The following is a 12831-nucleotide window of genomic DNA, read 5'->3' as shown; positions in this document are numbered from 1 at the left end:
AATATTATAAAGCCAGGAAACTCAGGGCTAAGGTTAAACTTCTAAAATATCCAAATGTGTTAAGGTCTGAAAACGCACAGTTAGGGCATCCAAACAACCTTAACTCTGCCCTATAGTGACACCATGCAATGAACATACAATTCTGACTTGTGCATTAGAGTGTTTGCAGTGCCAGGGTAGCTTAAACTAAATTTTAAAGACAAGTTTTGGATTTTTTCCTTGGCTCATGGCGTCCCTTCCACATGATTCGTTTGCTGATGCTGCTTTCTGTGCCACAAGGCAGAATGAAGCACAGGGGCTCACTGTGTACCCTGCCACAGAACATATACGGGAAAGGGGAAATGACCTGCTCAGTGCATTCCTCCCCATTTATCTCCCTCAAATGTAGCAACTCTACTGCATATTGATATCTCAATATTATTAATTATATAGTGCCAATAGTATGCTAGGTCCTTGCCTTAAAGAGCTTACCCTCTGTTCATGTTTCCTTTTTCATTTACAAAGCAATCGCTTGCTTTAAACCTTACCCGAGATGCCCTGCAGGTCCCTGATGGTGACCAGGTTTGAGCAGACATGCTGGTGTCTGTAGATGGACTCGGATAAGAGGAAGTGCAGGTTGTGCAGAGGCATAGTGGAGATGAGAGGCAGCATTCCATCCTGGTGGGGGATTTGCACTGAAATATGGATTCTAGAACAGAATAAATAAGCAGAAACAGCTGTTTATGCAAAAACTGTTCACAAAAAGGGTGCATATTGTATCAGTTTACACAGCACATAGCTACCGTCTGGTCAACAGCTCAGAGTACAAATTTGAATTCATTGGTGTTGTATTTATTTAGGGCTGAATTTCCTCGCTGATGTTGAGTAGCACTGTATTCCTTGATATAGACCCACTGACTACAGTGTTTCTAACTCAAGGAGTAAGGCATGACCCCAGAGGCAATTATATGAATGCTTGCTGCATCCCTTCACTATTAAATATGAGGAGGGGACGGGGGGGAAGAGAGCCAGTTCATGATATACAAAAGAGACCTCATTTCTTAAACACATCCATCTTTTTTCTGTTCTGTTTGTTTTGTATGTAAAAACATGAATTAAACCGTTAAACCCCTGGAAGACCAGAATCATGGTCAGGTGAGTGCCCATTTCCAGGCTTATACCTGTTGGGATGTTCCTTGTGTTTGACATCCAGATACTTCAGAGTGGCAATGAACGACTGAGCCTGGAATCCTCGGCCCGTTCCAGCTACCACAGGAGTATGACAAATGGCACTGTCGGTCCCTATGGTAACTATGTTGCTTCTCAGTGGGGTCCCCACGTGCCCGGCCTTGTCTATGGCTTTTGCCACACAGCGCACATGGAACCGCCGGCTGAAGTAAATGCTGTCCAGCACCTGGGAGGAATGAGGAAAGCGGTTTGCATGTATGTAAAAGGCAAAACCAGGCCCGCCCCAACACGCAAGGGCTGATTTGCAGAAGTGCTGAGCACTCACAACTGCAACGAAGTCAGTGGGAGCTGTGGCTGAATATACGAAGTGGTCTGTTGTTATTATGGATTATTATTATCAATTTATTTATATTACCGTAGTGCCTGAGGCTGCTAGCCATCAGGACCCCATTGCGCTAGGTGTTCTACAAACACAGAACAAAGAGATGGTCCCTGTTCCCTAGGGCTTACAATGTACTGCTAAGTACTCTCAAAGTCAGGTCCTAGGGCTCTTAGTTGGGCATGCGAAATTAGTGGAAACTTCTGACCTTGATCTCTCTCTACCTCAGTACCCCTTCTGTAAAATGGGGATAATGCCATCCCCCTCTCCCCCAACTTCACAGAAAATAGATTCATTCATGTTTGTGAAGCACTTTCATGTTCTTGTGAGGAGCACCGTGGAAATGTCCGGAAGGAAATTAATAATTGTCTTCAGAGAAGGGTTTGAATACTGTGCAGTAAATAATGCCAAGGGCCACCCGTTAAACAACCAGAATAAAACAAAATATTGAATGGGTTTTCATTCAGTGAGCACCATCCGTCCTGTGCACCGAATGAGGCAGGGGTCCCTATTGATCAGGGAATTAAAGACTGTATCATAATGCATATGCACCAGCAGGCTGAATTAAGGTTGCACAGGCAACCTTATTTCTGGCACATCTTAACTTTTGTGTGCTGGACTTTGCATCCTTAATAATGTTCTCTTAATGAAGCTGGGGGCTTTGTGGGTGGCTGGATGGGTGTGAAATATACACACATTACTTCAACTTAGTTAATGGTTCTTCAAGAACTGATATTCTACTGACCTAGAATCTCAAAACAGCAAATGCTTCAAGGATGTGCTTTGAGCCCCCCAACACTCACCATGAACTGTTATGCATAATCCACACCCTCTTGCACTACCGTACACAGTCACGTACCATGTGGTTGATGCTAGTGAACGGCGTATTGTCCGAAATTGTTTCAAAGGGTGATCTGGCCCCATTCCCATCAGTGGGCGTTGCCACCTCCCAGTTGAACTGTACTGAAGACTGGTTGATCCCGGCCTCATCACAGCGCTCCTTCATGAATAAGTACTTGGGGAAGTGAGGATCACAAGGCGTTACACAGATCAGTGGGTAGCCTGGAGAAGGGGATTTCTTTACACCCTCTTTGGTTACTTCCTCCACATGGTCATAGTCTGCCAGGGTGACCACCTGCAGCAATGCAATACACCAGCTTTCACCAGGAACTGAGGGAAAGACACATGAAACAAGGGCTGGGCTGCCTGTTTTCTCAATTTCCAAACCTTGTTACTGGTGCACTGTATTTATTTTACTTCATAAATCCCACTGAGGATTACAGGGAAGGAGAGAGGTGTGTGGACTCAGCAGGAATGCTCAGCGCTATCAGCATATTGGAGCATCCTATGCTATTAAAATACTAAATCCTACATTATGGAACACATCCAGTACCTGAATTGCAGCCGTGTCCCTCAGAAGAGGGACAAGCCAAGTCCTACACCTGCCCAGCTGTTCGCATTCTAGCTCAGATATCATTTAGGCTCTATGCAGTAAAAGGTGAGTGGGATGCTACCAACATAATTGTATTTGATATTATTTTGGATGCTGAAGCACACAAGGAACATATCAGTGCACGTACCGTCCTTTGCCCAAACTAAGGGCAATGCCAGTGTAACAACTTCCCTGTTTGAGGGAAATAAACCCAGGAACTCTGGATCTAAAAGCATAAGCCTCTACAACTTAGGCAAAAGGACAAGCTCCATTAGCTTGGAGGTGGTAGCAGACTCAGACATCTACAAGTGATTTGCCCACTAGAAAGGTTCCTACCTTATGATAACAGCTTAGTTAAGTGGGACTTTCCCATACTACTACCTTATTATCTGCCATTTTTGCCTTGGCAATCTCCAGCCCATCTCACCTTAACATAAGCAACTATGTCTCTTCAGTCATGCCACAGTTCAAATGGCAGGAAAGCATGGGCCCATGCCTCTGTGAAGTAGGTGAAGAACCATTATGCAGCCTGTTCTCCTATTCACTGCCTTGCCTGCCTCCCACACCACCTGGAATACCAGTATCAATTTACCCTGAGCCTCTGCTGGTCCAAAGAGGAATGCTGTGACTACAGAGGGTGTGTCTACACTAGAGTTTTAACCTTGAGTTAACTGGTCACATGAACAGGGGGTCCGCTTAGCCACAACTGTCTGTAGCCTAGATCAAGCATTCGGGAGTCTCCACACTAGTTTTTTAAAAGGCCTTGGCTTCACAGGCCTGCATGTTCTACTGCAGGCAAGCCCATTGTGCTTCGTTGCGTGTTCTGCTTTTCTGTAGGTTCTCCCATACCACTAACTTACATCATTCACGTTTTGCTACTTACAATGGGAGGTGCTGGTAAAATAAGGCTCCCTGCTGCTTCCTGATCCAGAATAGTGACTACTGCAGTGGTGATATCCCCAAGAACAGCTTCCACTGGATCATCTGGACCCAGCACCACAGAAAAGGACTCATGCCACTCCCTGTCTTCGTTAGACAGGATCTCCACCTTAAATATGATGTGGTCCACCCCTACATGAATGAACACGAGAGAAACAGAGAACCTGATATATCATCTGACATTACCCTAACAGCTCCCATAAAACACTGCATAGCTGCCTCAGGTCAGGATCATTGAAACATTACGATAAAATACACATTACAGGTTTTATCTGAACTCTAATGATTTAGCACCTTCCAGCCAGGATAGATAGATAAATAAGTCATAAATAAAACTCCAGCTAAAACGACTGGTCCGATTGATCATCTGGCAGACTTACAAGCAGATGCTATATGAGGATTAACAGTGCCTGTCTTATATTAGCTGACTGTAATAAAAATCTATGATCCAAAACATATCCCATCCCTGTTACTAGTGTCTCTGTTTTAACTCTTTGGCTCTAACATGCAAAGCTACTGCTGTTGGACCCGTGGGGCATGGTTCGAGTTATCTTGTAGGATCTTGAGGGGTTTCTGCAGAACTCCTGTATACCCAGGCTCCTTGAGGAATCTGTATTGTTAGCTGTCAACTGGCAATATTCTCTCTCTTACAATCACTCTCATTCTCAAACTTCATCACCGTAGCAGGAAGAAGGGTTACACCGTAGCAGGATTTCGGCCATAGCAGAAGGCAGGGTTGTAGCCAGGGGATTCCTACTGACTTTAATGGCAACTGCCTGGCTAAAACCTTATGCAGAACATTTATAGTTTATTACAAAAAACCCTTGTCACCCAGCAAGGGTGTTGTGAAGGGATGAAATATGGGATTCGCATACTCCATGGTACCAAACATGAAAGGTGTTGTGGTTGGGGATGGCCTTCCAATCTGTTCAAAGGCAGGTAATCCCTGTGAGCACACAGGCTAGGCCATCTTTCTGTCTCCTTATATTCATCACTCCCTGCTCACTCACGCTTTGTATGCAGCGTGAGCACCCCCTGTATGCAGAAGGGCGTGAGGGGGAATGTGGTTTGGCACCAGCAGAAAAGTGATGGTCTGCTCCAGTGGGAGTCTCAATTCCCCACCTCCACTGTTTTTCAGTTTTTATTTTTCTCAGCTGCCTGCAGGGGAAGTGGAGAGAACCCTGACATCCCCAGTGTGTGCTCTGTCAAAACATCATGTTGGACTGCTTTTTGTGGTCTCTCCAACATACTTAAAGAATTCCTCTGAGGCTTATGACTGATTTGGGAAAAGTAAATATAACCCACCCTGTGAAAGATTATTGAAAGGATGACATAGGTGTTTCCTATTATAAATGCTGCATCAAATATGACTGCAGTGTGTGTGTCTAGAACAAACCCCAAAGCATAAATACTTTAGAGGGGGTTGGTGTAGCTCATGTTTTAGCTTATATATGAAATCATACACCCATGAAAAACAAGACACACACAGTGACTTCAATGGGAGCAGAGTTGGGTCAATGCCAAATGCTTTTGAAAATCCCCCACATAGAGCATTGTTGTGTAAATTACTTGCACATTTTCCTTTCATTTTAATTTGTTTTGGCCTGTGTTAAATGTCACTGAGTAATCCCTCCACCTCATAATTCAATTCCAAGTATCCTTTACCAGGGCTGAACTTGAGGACTCGACTCTTTGGATAGTAATCGACTCCGGACTGGGCTGAGCCATCACGGGTGCTGCAGCGGACCTTTGAGGTCCTGTTCTGGTCCCCTCTTCTGAGCACCTTGATGTTTAGAATAGCAAGGCCCTCAGGGCCTGGAGGCTCCCGTACTTGGTATGCAGTCTCTTCAAACTCAATGGTGGGGGCTAGAGAAATGGTATGAAGAACAGAAACACGTATTTGTAGCAACTCTAGTAGCCTCAAAATGATTTGCACCACAGTAAGCTTTCCAGCAGCCAAGGCTGAACTGACATAGCTCCTTTTAAAACCCATCAACATTATTCCGCACATCAGAGTGAAGTCTGAGAGGCACTCCTGACATACAGGGGCAGAGCCTACAGCCTAGACATGGCTCTCTGACACTCTGCTGGGCCCAGGAGCCATACAGTAAGCTTGGCAGTCATTCCTTCAGATTGCCCTTCCAGCAGACAGGTAGGCTGCCTTACCTGACCTTTCCAAATACACTAACTCTACATTTTGTCTAGCACTAGTGGTCCTTTATCTATGTGCCACAGCGTACCACTAACATGAGATTCAGAATCAATTTTAAATGTGAGTTAATACAATATAATGGCAGGTTTCAGAGTAACAGCCGTGTTAGTCTGTATTTGCAAAAAGAAAAGGAGTACTTGTGGCACCTTAGAGACTAACCAATTTATTTGAGCATAAGCTTATAGTTCACGAAAGCTTATGCTCAAATAAATTGGTTAGTCGCTAAGGTGCCACAAGTACTCCTTTTCTTTTTACAATATAATGGAGCACTGACCAACAAGTCAACCATTTAATTCGAGGCAGTTTACATATAATGGCTAACATTCAGACCTGGTGTAAATTCCACTGACTGCCCTGGAATTGTACCTGCTCCATCTAGTTCCTAATGTAGCCCATTCTCTCTTACCATCTTCATCATTGGAGACAGTAATGGTGGCCATGTCATTCTTTCCGATTCTAGCTCCGCTCCAGTGGTTTCCAAGGGGACTGCCAAGATAGATCCGGAATTGCTCCTCTGGTTCAAATGCAGAGTCATCATTGATATAGACAGTGCAGTTCTTCACCTACAGCCAAATACATCATCAGTTAAAGACTAGCAACTAACACGAATAATTCCTCTGAATTTAATGGAAGATTCGTGTTTCTTCACTACCTAGCATTTAACACCACAGTGTTAAATGCTAGGTATGATGAAAGAAGGCTTAGAAACTCTGCGTGGGCATCAAAGTGCAGCTATATGATGAAAAGCGGCTGTGGAAAAATGGCACTTCTTACTCACTACAGCTGGTCCTCGTGTGTATTCCAAGACTATCTAATCAAAAAGCACTAGCTGTAATGCTAAATATTATTGATACCCAACACATGTTTTTTATGTGTTAACTAATATTTAGTTAGTGTTAAATGCAGATTCTCCATGGACTCATCTTTTAATTCCAGAACAGTAACAATAGCTAATCCAAAGCAGCTGGAATATTACTTCTGAGAAAGGGGGTCTGGTGAAGCCACTGAACAACAGAGTGCCCAGGAGAACATCCAGCTTTTCAAAACCTATTCTGCTGATTGTTCTTGGTTCTCCCCCAACCCAGTTAGGTTTAACTCGCCTTCTCCCCTTTCAAAAAAGTGATGCGAGACTCCTCCGCATTTCTCCTCTCCTCGAAGTCCTCCATGACTGCTGCTGTCTGGCTGCGAGTGTAGCACCGGACAGAGGACTCATAGCTCAGGTCTCCGGTGCGGATGATGGGAATGTGCAGGACACCCTCCTTCTCCTTCACAGCATACAAGTCCTTGCCAAACTGCATGTTGGGTACTGCAGGGGCACAACAACATCCACACCTGCACCATGATAAAAGCTAAATAGCGGCCAAAGCAGGCATGCAATCTATTGAAGAAGTACCAGGTGGGGCTGACAGTCCTGTAGCGAGATGTCAGATTAGATAGTCAACTGTGCTCACGAAGAGTATTCTTGACTTTAACCAAGCAGCTGATCATTGCTCCCACTGGGAACTGGAGATTCTGTTGCTCTTGCTAAAGAAGCAAATCTCTCATCCTACCAACCCTCCGTCACCCACACAAAAAGTTACTGAACATTTTGCTTTCCCTAATATTTTGTTGCCTGAGGTAACCACCTGTTCTGCACATACTGGAGAACTAGCCATGCCCTAAGGCAGTGGTTCCCAAACTTGTTCTGCCACTTGTCTGCCCCGCTTCCAGCAGCTCCCATTGGCCTGGAGCAGTGAGCCGCAGCCACTGGGAGCCGCGATCAGCCAAACCTGTAGACCAAACAAACTGGCCCGGCCTGCCAGGGGCTTTCCCTGCACAACCGGCGGAACAAGTTTGGGAACAACTGCCCTAAGGTATATGTGTCTGAGCAGCACGCGTACTGTATGCTGGGGATACAGACGAAGAATGGGTAATACTTAGATAGGTTACTGTTCTTAGGGCACTATTGCAATCATAACATCTTCTGTGGCTAGGGATAGAAAAAGCCTGACGCCAAGAGGGCAAGTCTCAGCAGACGGTTCAGGAGCAGAGATAATGACAGGTTATTACAAAGCAGTTTTTCTGTGGTTATGTGACTGATGCATTTCTTTAGCAAGCAGGTACCTCCCAGGGAGAAAATCACAGAGGTCAGGTTCATGTTTAAAACACAGGAGGGAGGAAAAATACTGTGAGTTGAAATTAATACATGTAAGCTTCAACCCAGCTGCTAAAAAAAGGGCCAGATTCTCATGCCCATACCCACGCTGAATAGTGCCTGACTTCTCACGAAGCATGAGTGATTTCAATGGGACCATACAACGGAAACGACACTACTCACAGTGAGCAAGGGTCACAAAGTCTGGCCCCACATGGGAGGAGAAAATAGGAATTTTATTTTGCACTTCCACCGACCTTAATTCCTTGAGGACAAAGAAACTAGGGAGAGAAACTATGAAGGACAGGTGACATGGAATGTGTTGTGTGATGTCATCAAACGCATCCCGGGTGTTTTCCAATTTCTCTTAGTACACGAGGGAAATATGTAAAGGACGGAGCTAGAATGGATTCAATATAGATTCACTGTATAGCTTACCATCTTGGAAGGTGTCATTAATGGCCACTATAGCTTGGAAAGGTTTGGTCAATTCAGCCCCATGGGGTGAGCTTAGGTATACAACAAACGTCTCCAGCCCTTCAATCACTGGGTACTGGGCATCGTCCAGGATTGTCAAGGTGCAGTACTAGAGGAAAAGTAAAAGAACCAGATTATAAAACCTGTTATCCTCCTTTGGCGAGAAAGAGAAAATATCCTGGGATTCATCCTCAGGTGACTTGAGTAACGTCACTAAATGTGGGCTCTTCTAGGTGCACAAACAGCAACAGTTCATTCAAATACTATGGTATTCACATATAACGCACACTGTATCAAAGAGTAAGGCTCTACCTTTATCCTGGAGAGATTCTTTCAGCTGAATCTTCTTCAACCAGAATTATATTTATATTATAAATATTTATTATAAATTTATATTAATCCAATTTAATTTATAATAATTTATTTATATATTATTAATATATTAATATATTAATATTAATATATTAATATATTAATATTAATATATTAATATTTATATTAATCCAAAATGGCGGATGCATCTATCTACTGTAGGTGCTTATAGGGCTCCCATTACTGTAGTCTCAGAGCACCTCACTATCTTTAATGTGTGTAGCCTCACAATACTTACGTGAGGTAGGGCAGTACTGGTATCCCCATTGTACAGATGGGGAATGAAGACTCCGAGAGGCCAAGCGACTTGGCCCCCCGTTGCACAGGAAGTCTGTGGGAGAACAGGACATTGAACAGAGATCTCCCACGTCCTAGGCTAGCACCCCAACCACCAGACCATTCTTCCGTCTCATCAGATTCAGCTACTGGGGCTTCGATACAAACCTAGCAGGTAACTCAGCAATATGATCGGAGAGTAACTGTGCTGTAATCCTCCCCTTTCCTCACCCCAGCTCCACCTTACTGTTGAAGTTGTCACCCTCATGTCTAGAATTTTAAGATGCACAGGAGATTTTCAAAGGCACAAGTGAATGTCAGGCACCTAATTCCCTCTGGAAGTCAATGGGAGTATGGTCCTTAATTGCCATTTGTGCCTTTTAAGATAGCCCCTTGTAAGCTTTTTGTGGCAGGACCATTGTCTGTCTATGTCTCCCGTGAAGTGCCCGGCATATTTTTGGTCACTATAAAACAGACAGACAGAAGTTCAGCTTCTTTAAGCATTACAAATTGTGACCGCCCACAAATGGAGGAGGATTCCATAGACTCTGTGGCATAATGGGACAAAATGAACAACTTGACTTGGCCAGTAGGCCCCGAGTATCACTGCGCTTTATAAAATGAATATTACGTTTTTATATTGGGGCCCCACTGCGGTAGGTGCTACGCACGCATAATGAAAAGATGGCTCCTGCCCTAAAGAGCTTACAACCAAAGGGTATGGCAAGAGAGAATAGGTGGATACCACGGACAGATGGGGAACACCAGGTAGCACTGAAACCATTATGATTAGTGTGATATGCATCAGTAAAAGCCTGCAGTCTGGAAATGGGGATTTTACATGGGAAATCAGGCTGGTTTTGGCTGATGCTTGGAAGGTTTGTGGCAACTCCTTCTGCCATTTATGCTTTTCTTTATTTGATTGAAATGGTTCTTGATGCAGCTGTATTGGCATGAACCTGGGATCAACTGTATCTATAAAAAAAATAGATATGTCTCTTTTATTCTGATGTCCCCAAACCCCTGTAAGTAAACAACTGCAGTAAATTTAACTTTCAAAAACAGTGAGTATAGTGATTATGTACAAGAAAGAGACACAGACTGAAATCCGCTCCATCTAAGCACTGGGTGTGTAGTCCAATACCTCCTCAGTTCTGCCTGGCCTGAACTCTACTTTCTTGGAGCTGGGGATATAGTCAATTCCTGGACTGGCTGAGGGTGGATCTGAAGTCCGAGTCGCACACCATACCGAGGTGGGGGTTGAGAGGTCGGTACCATGCCGGATCACTGGAATGTCAATGATGCCTGGAGGCAAAGTTACACATATTAAAGCCATGATTAGAAATTAGCTGGACATGAGAAAAAAAACACATCTGAAATGTCAATAGGTGCCATCACGTTGGCTTTTTCTTTTCCTTCATGGTGACTCTGTCCATGGCACTTCAGAAAGGACAATGCCTTGCAGACAGTAATAACCAAAGCTCAGCTCCAACGTGTGGGGCAGGATGAGGAAGTGTCATAGCTGCCGCCCTTTTCCTCCACAGCGCACATCTGGTTGGAGGGTTCAGTTCTTTACAACACCCACTGGTAATGCAGTGTTTCCACTGCAAGTATCTCACAGTGACAACAAGCCCAGACCCAACGGAATTACTGCTCTCCCTTACCTGCATCCTCATTGACAGTAAAAGTTGCGTTTCCCAGTAACACAGTGGAGGCATCGTTGGGGCCACTGATCATCACCTTGGCCGAAGCCACGCTTCCTATGCGCGCATTGCTAGAGGCATCCGCCAGGGCAATTTCAAACTCCTCCTCCTCCTCGTACTCGCTGTCATCGATCAGTTTGATGTCACAGGTTGACATGGTGACACCGGGCCCCAAAATAACACGGTTCTCATTCGACATTCCCCTTGACTTAAAGTCGGACCCCAACTCCAGTGCGTAAAGGCTGCTGCCTTTAGCAGATTTGGAGACGGTGTAGCAAAGAGCAGATACAATGCTGCTGGCATCCCCTACAATGTAACATCCACGGGGACAGAAGTGTTATGGTCAGAAAATTATATGATGCTTCATTAGCTGTGGAGGAACATAGGCCCGCATTAGACCTGAATGAACTCTGGGTTTAAACTGAGTTTGGATCTCAACATAAGTGATAGGCCTTAAGCATGTGAATTAAAAAAAAAAAAAAAACAGAAGGAGGAATTGTTTGTGTTAAACTTGTAGTTTCCCTGGACATGCCAGTGTTATCTCATTTAAGGTGTGGGTTGAGGTAACAGAAATAAAGAAAACATGGGGACTTGGGCACCAGGTCCGGTAAATAATTGGTGTGTTTAATTTATTATAAAGAAATGCACAGTTTAGTAGTTAGAAAGAAATACAGCAACATGAGATAAAGAGGAAACCTTGAAAAGAAAGGGGCTCAACCAGGAATCTTGTCTTAACTAAGCCAGGGGCAGGTTCTGCTCTAAAACTCCCTCAGTTAGCTTTAGTTAAAGTCCAATACCCAGCCATGACATCACTTGTTTGTAATAGTATATAAAAAGCAAGGTATTTAGGGAGTTCTTTGTCAGTGCCTTTCCTTACCCCTCTGGAAAATAGCATGATGGCAATAGGTACCTCCCAGGCCTCGTCCTGTTGAGAGTATTTGGGCCAGTAATTCTAACTGTATTGCTGCTGGGTATAGAATATAGATTATATATATGCTTGTTTGTACACTGTGTGCAATCACCACCAAGAGGCCTTTGAACTGATAAATGAATGCTTGTGTAGAAACTGAGTTTCCTAAACTTACTAGGAAAATAATTTCTGACACACTGGATGAATTCAGACATCGTCCATTGTAATTTCTACAGTAAGGGGAAAATATTTATGCAAGGGGAGAGTGGAGGACACTCCTGTTGTTCGTAACCATCTACAGAAATTGACCTAGCATGAATTCAAAAGAACATTTTGATATTTTTAGCCAGCTGAATCTCTGGACACTCAACTCCAGCCCCAGTACTGTTGCCTTCTGTGGCTGCTCGCCTGAAATCAGAGATTGAAGAGGGCATGTCTCCTACTATACGCAGCAGCACTGCAGGTGTGTTTCATGGGACGCATAGCACCCGACACATAGGGAAGAAGCCAAGAGATCCCCTGGTTTGCTTCTGTCTTCAGTAGGAGCTGGACTGAGCCCTAAGGCAGCAGGCCTAAACTCAATTATTGAATCTATAAAGGAAAACCAGGCCAACCTCATTGCCCTCTTTCCTTTATTTTCAGATATCCTTTTCCCTGTGGATAATGCTATATTTTTAAAAAGAAAGGAAGGAACCCTGTTTTTTCCTCTCTTTTGGGGCTTTGATATCTGCCCACCAGAAGGGAAGATCGACTCGCTTAAAAGCTGGGAAAGCTTGCTAGCTTCAAAGAGCAATGGAGCCAGATGAGATAAAACTGAGTCCAGACAAGCA

At 44.2% G+C, this 12831-nt stretch overlaps 1 protein-coding gene across 4 annotated transcripts in view; it reads right to left on the bottom strand.

Moving 5' to 3' along the window:
* FRAS1 (Fraser extracellular matrix complex subunit 1) overlaps nt 1–12831 on the bottom strand; it is a 306626-nt gene that overhangs the window by 23391 nt on the left and 270404 nt on the right. For 3 of the 4 annotated variants that reach the window (XM_048846813.2, XM_075127463.1, XM_075127464.1), the window contains 10 exons: nt 11053–11397; nt 10533–10693; nt 8702–8849; nt 7230–7435; nt 6536–6692; nt 5583–5783; nt 3862–4049; nt 2406–2681; nt 1161–1393; nt 528–688 (listed from right to left, as the gene is read on the bottom strand). In XM_048846813.2, coding sequence (XP_048702770.2) covers nt 528–688; nt 1161–1393; nt 2406–2681; nt 3862–4049; nt 5583–5783; nt 6536–6692; nt 7230–7435; nt 8702–8849; nt 10533–10693; nt 11053–11397 — 2076 coding nt within the window. Of the gene's footprint in view, nt 1–527; nt 689–1160; nt 1394–2405; nt 2682–3861; nt 4050–5582; nt 5784–6535; nt 6693–7229; nt 7462–8701; nt 8850–10532; nt 10694–11052; nt 11398–12831 lie in introns of those variants that run through there. The other variant, XM_075127465.1, reaches the window with a different exon arrangement.

This window comes from Caretta caretta, chromosome 4 (genome assembly GCF_965140235.1).
Source record: "Caretta caretta isolate rCarCar2 chromosome 4, rCarCar1.hap1, whole genome shotgun sequence".
Taxonomy (NCBI): Eukaryota; Metazoa; Chordata; order Testudines; family Cheloniidae; genus Caretta; species Caretta caretta.
The sequence above is the reverse complement of the archived record's forward strand: the minus strand, read 5'-3'. Positions and strand labels throughout refer to the sequence as shown.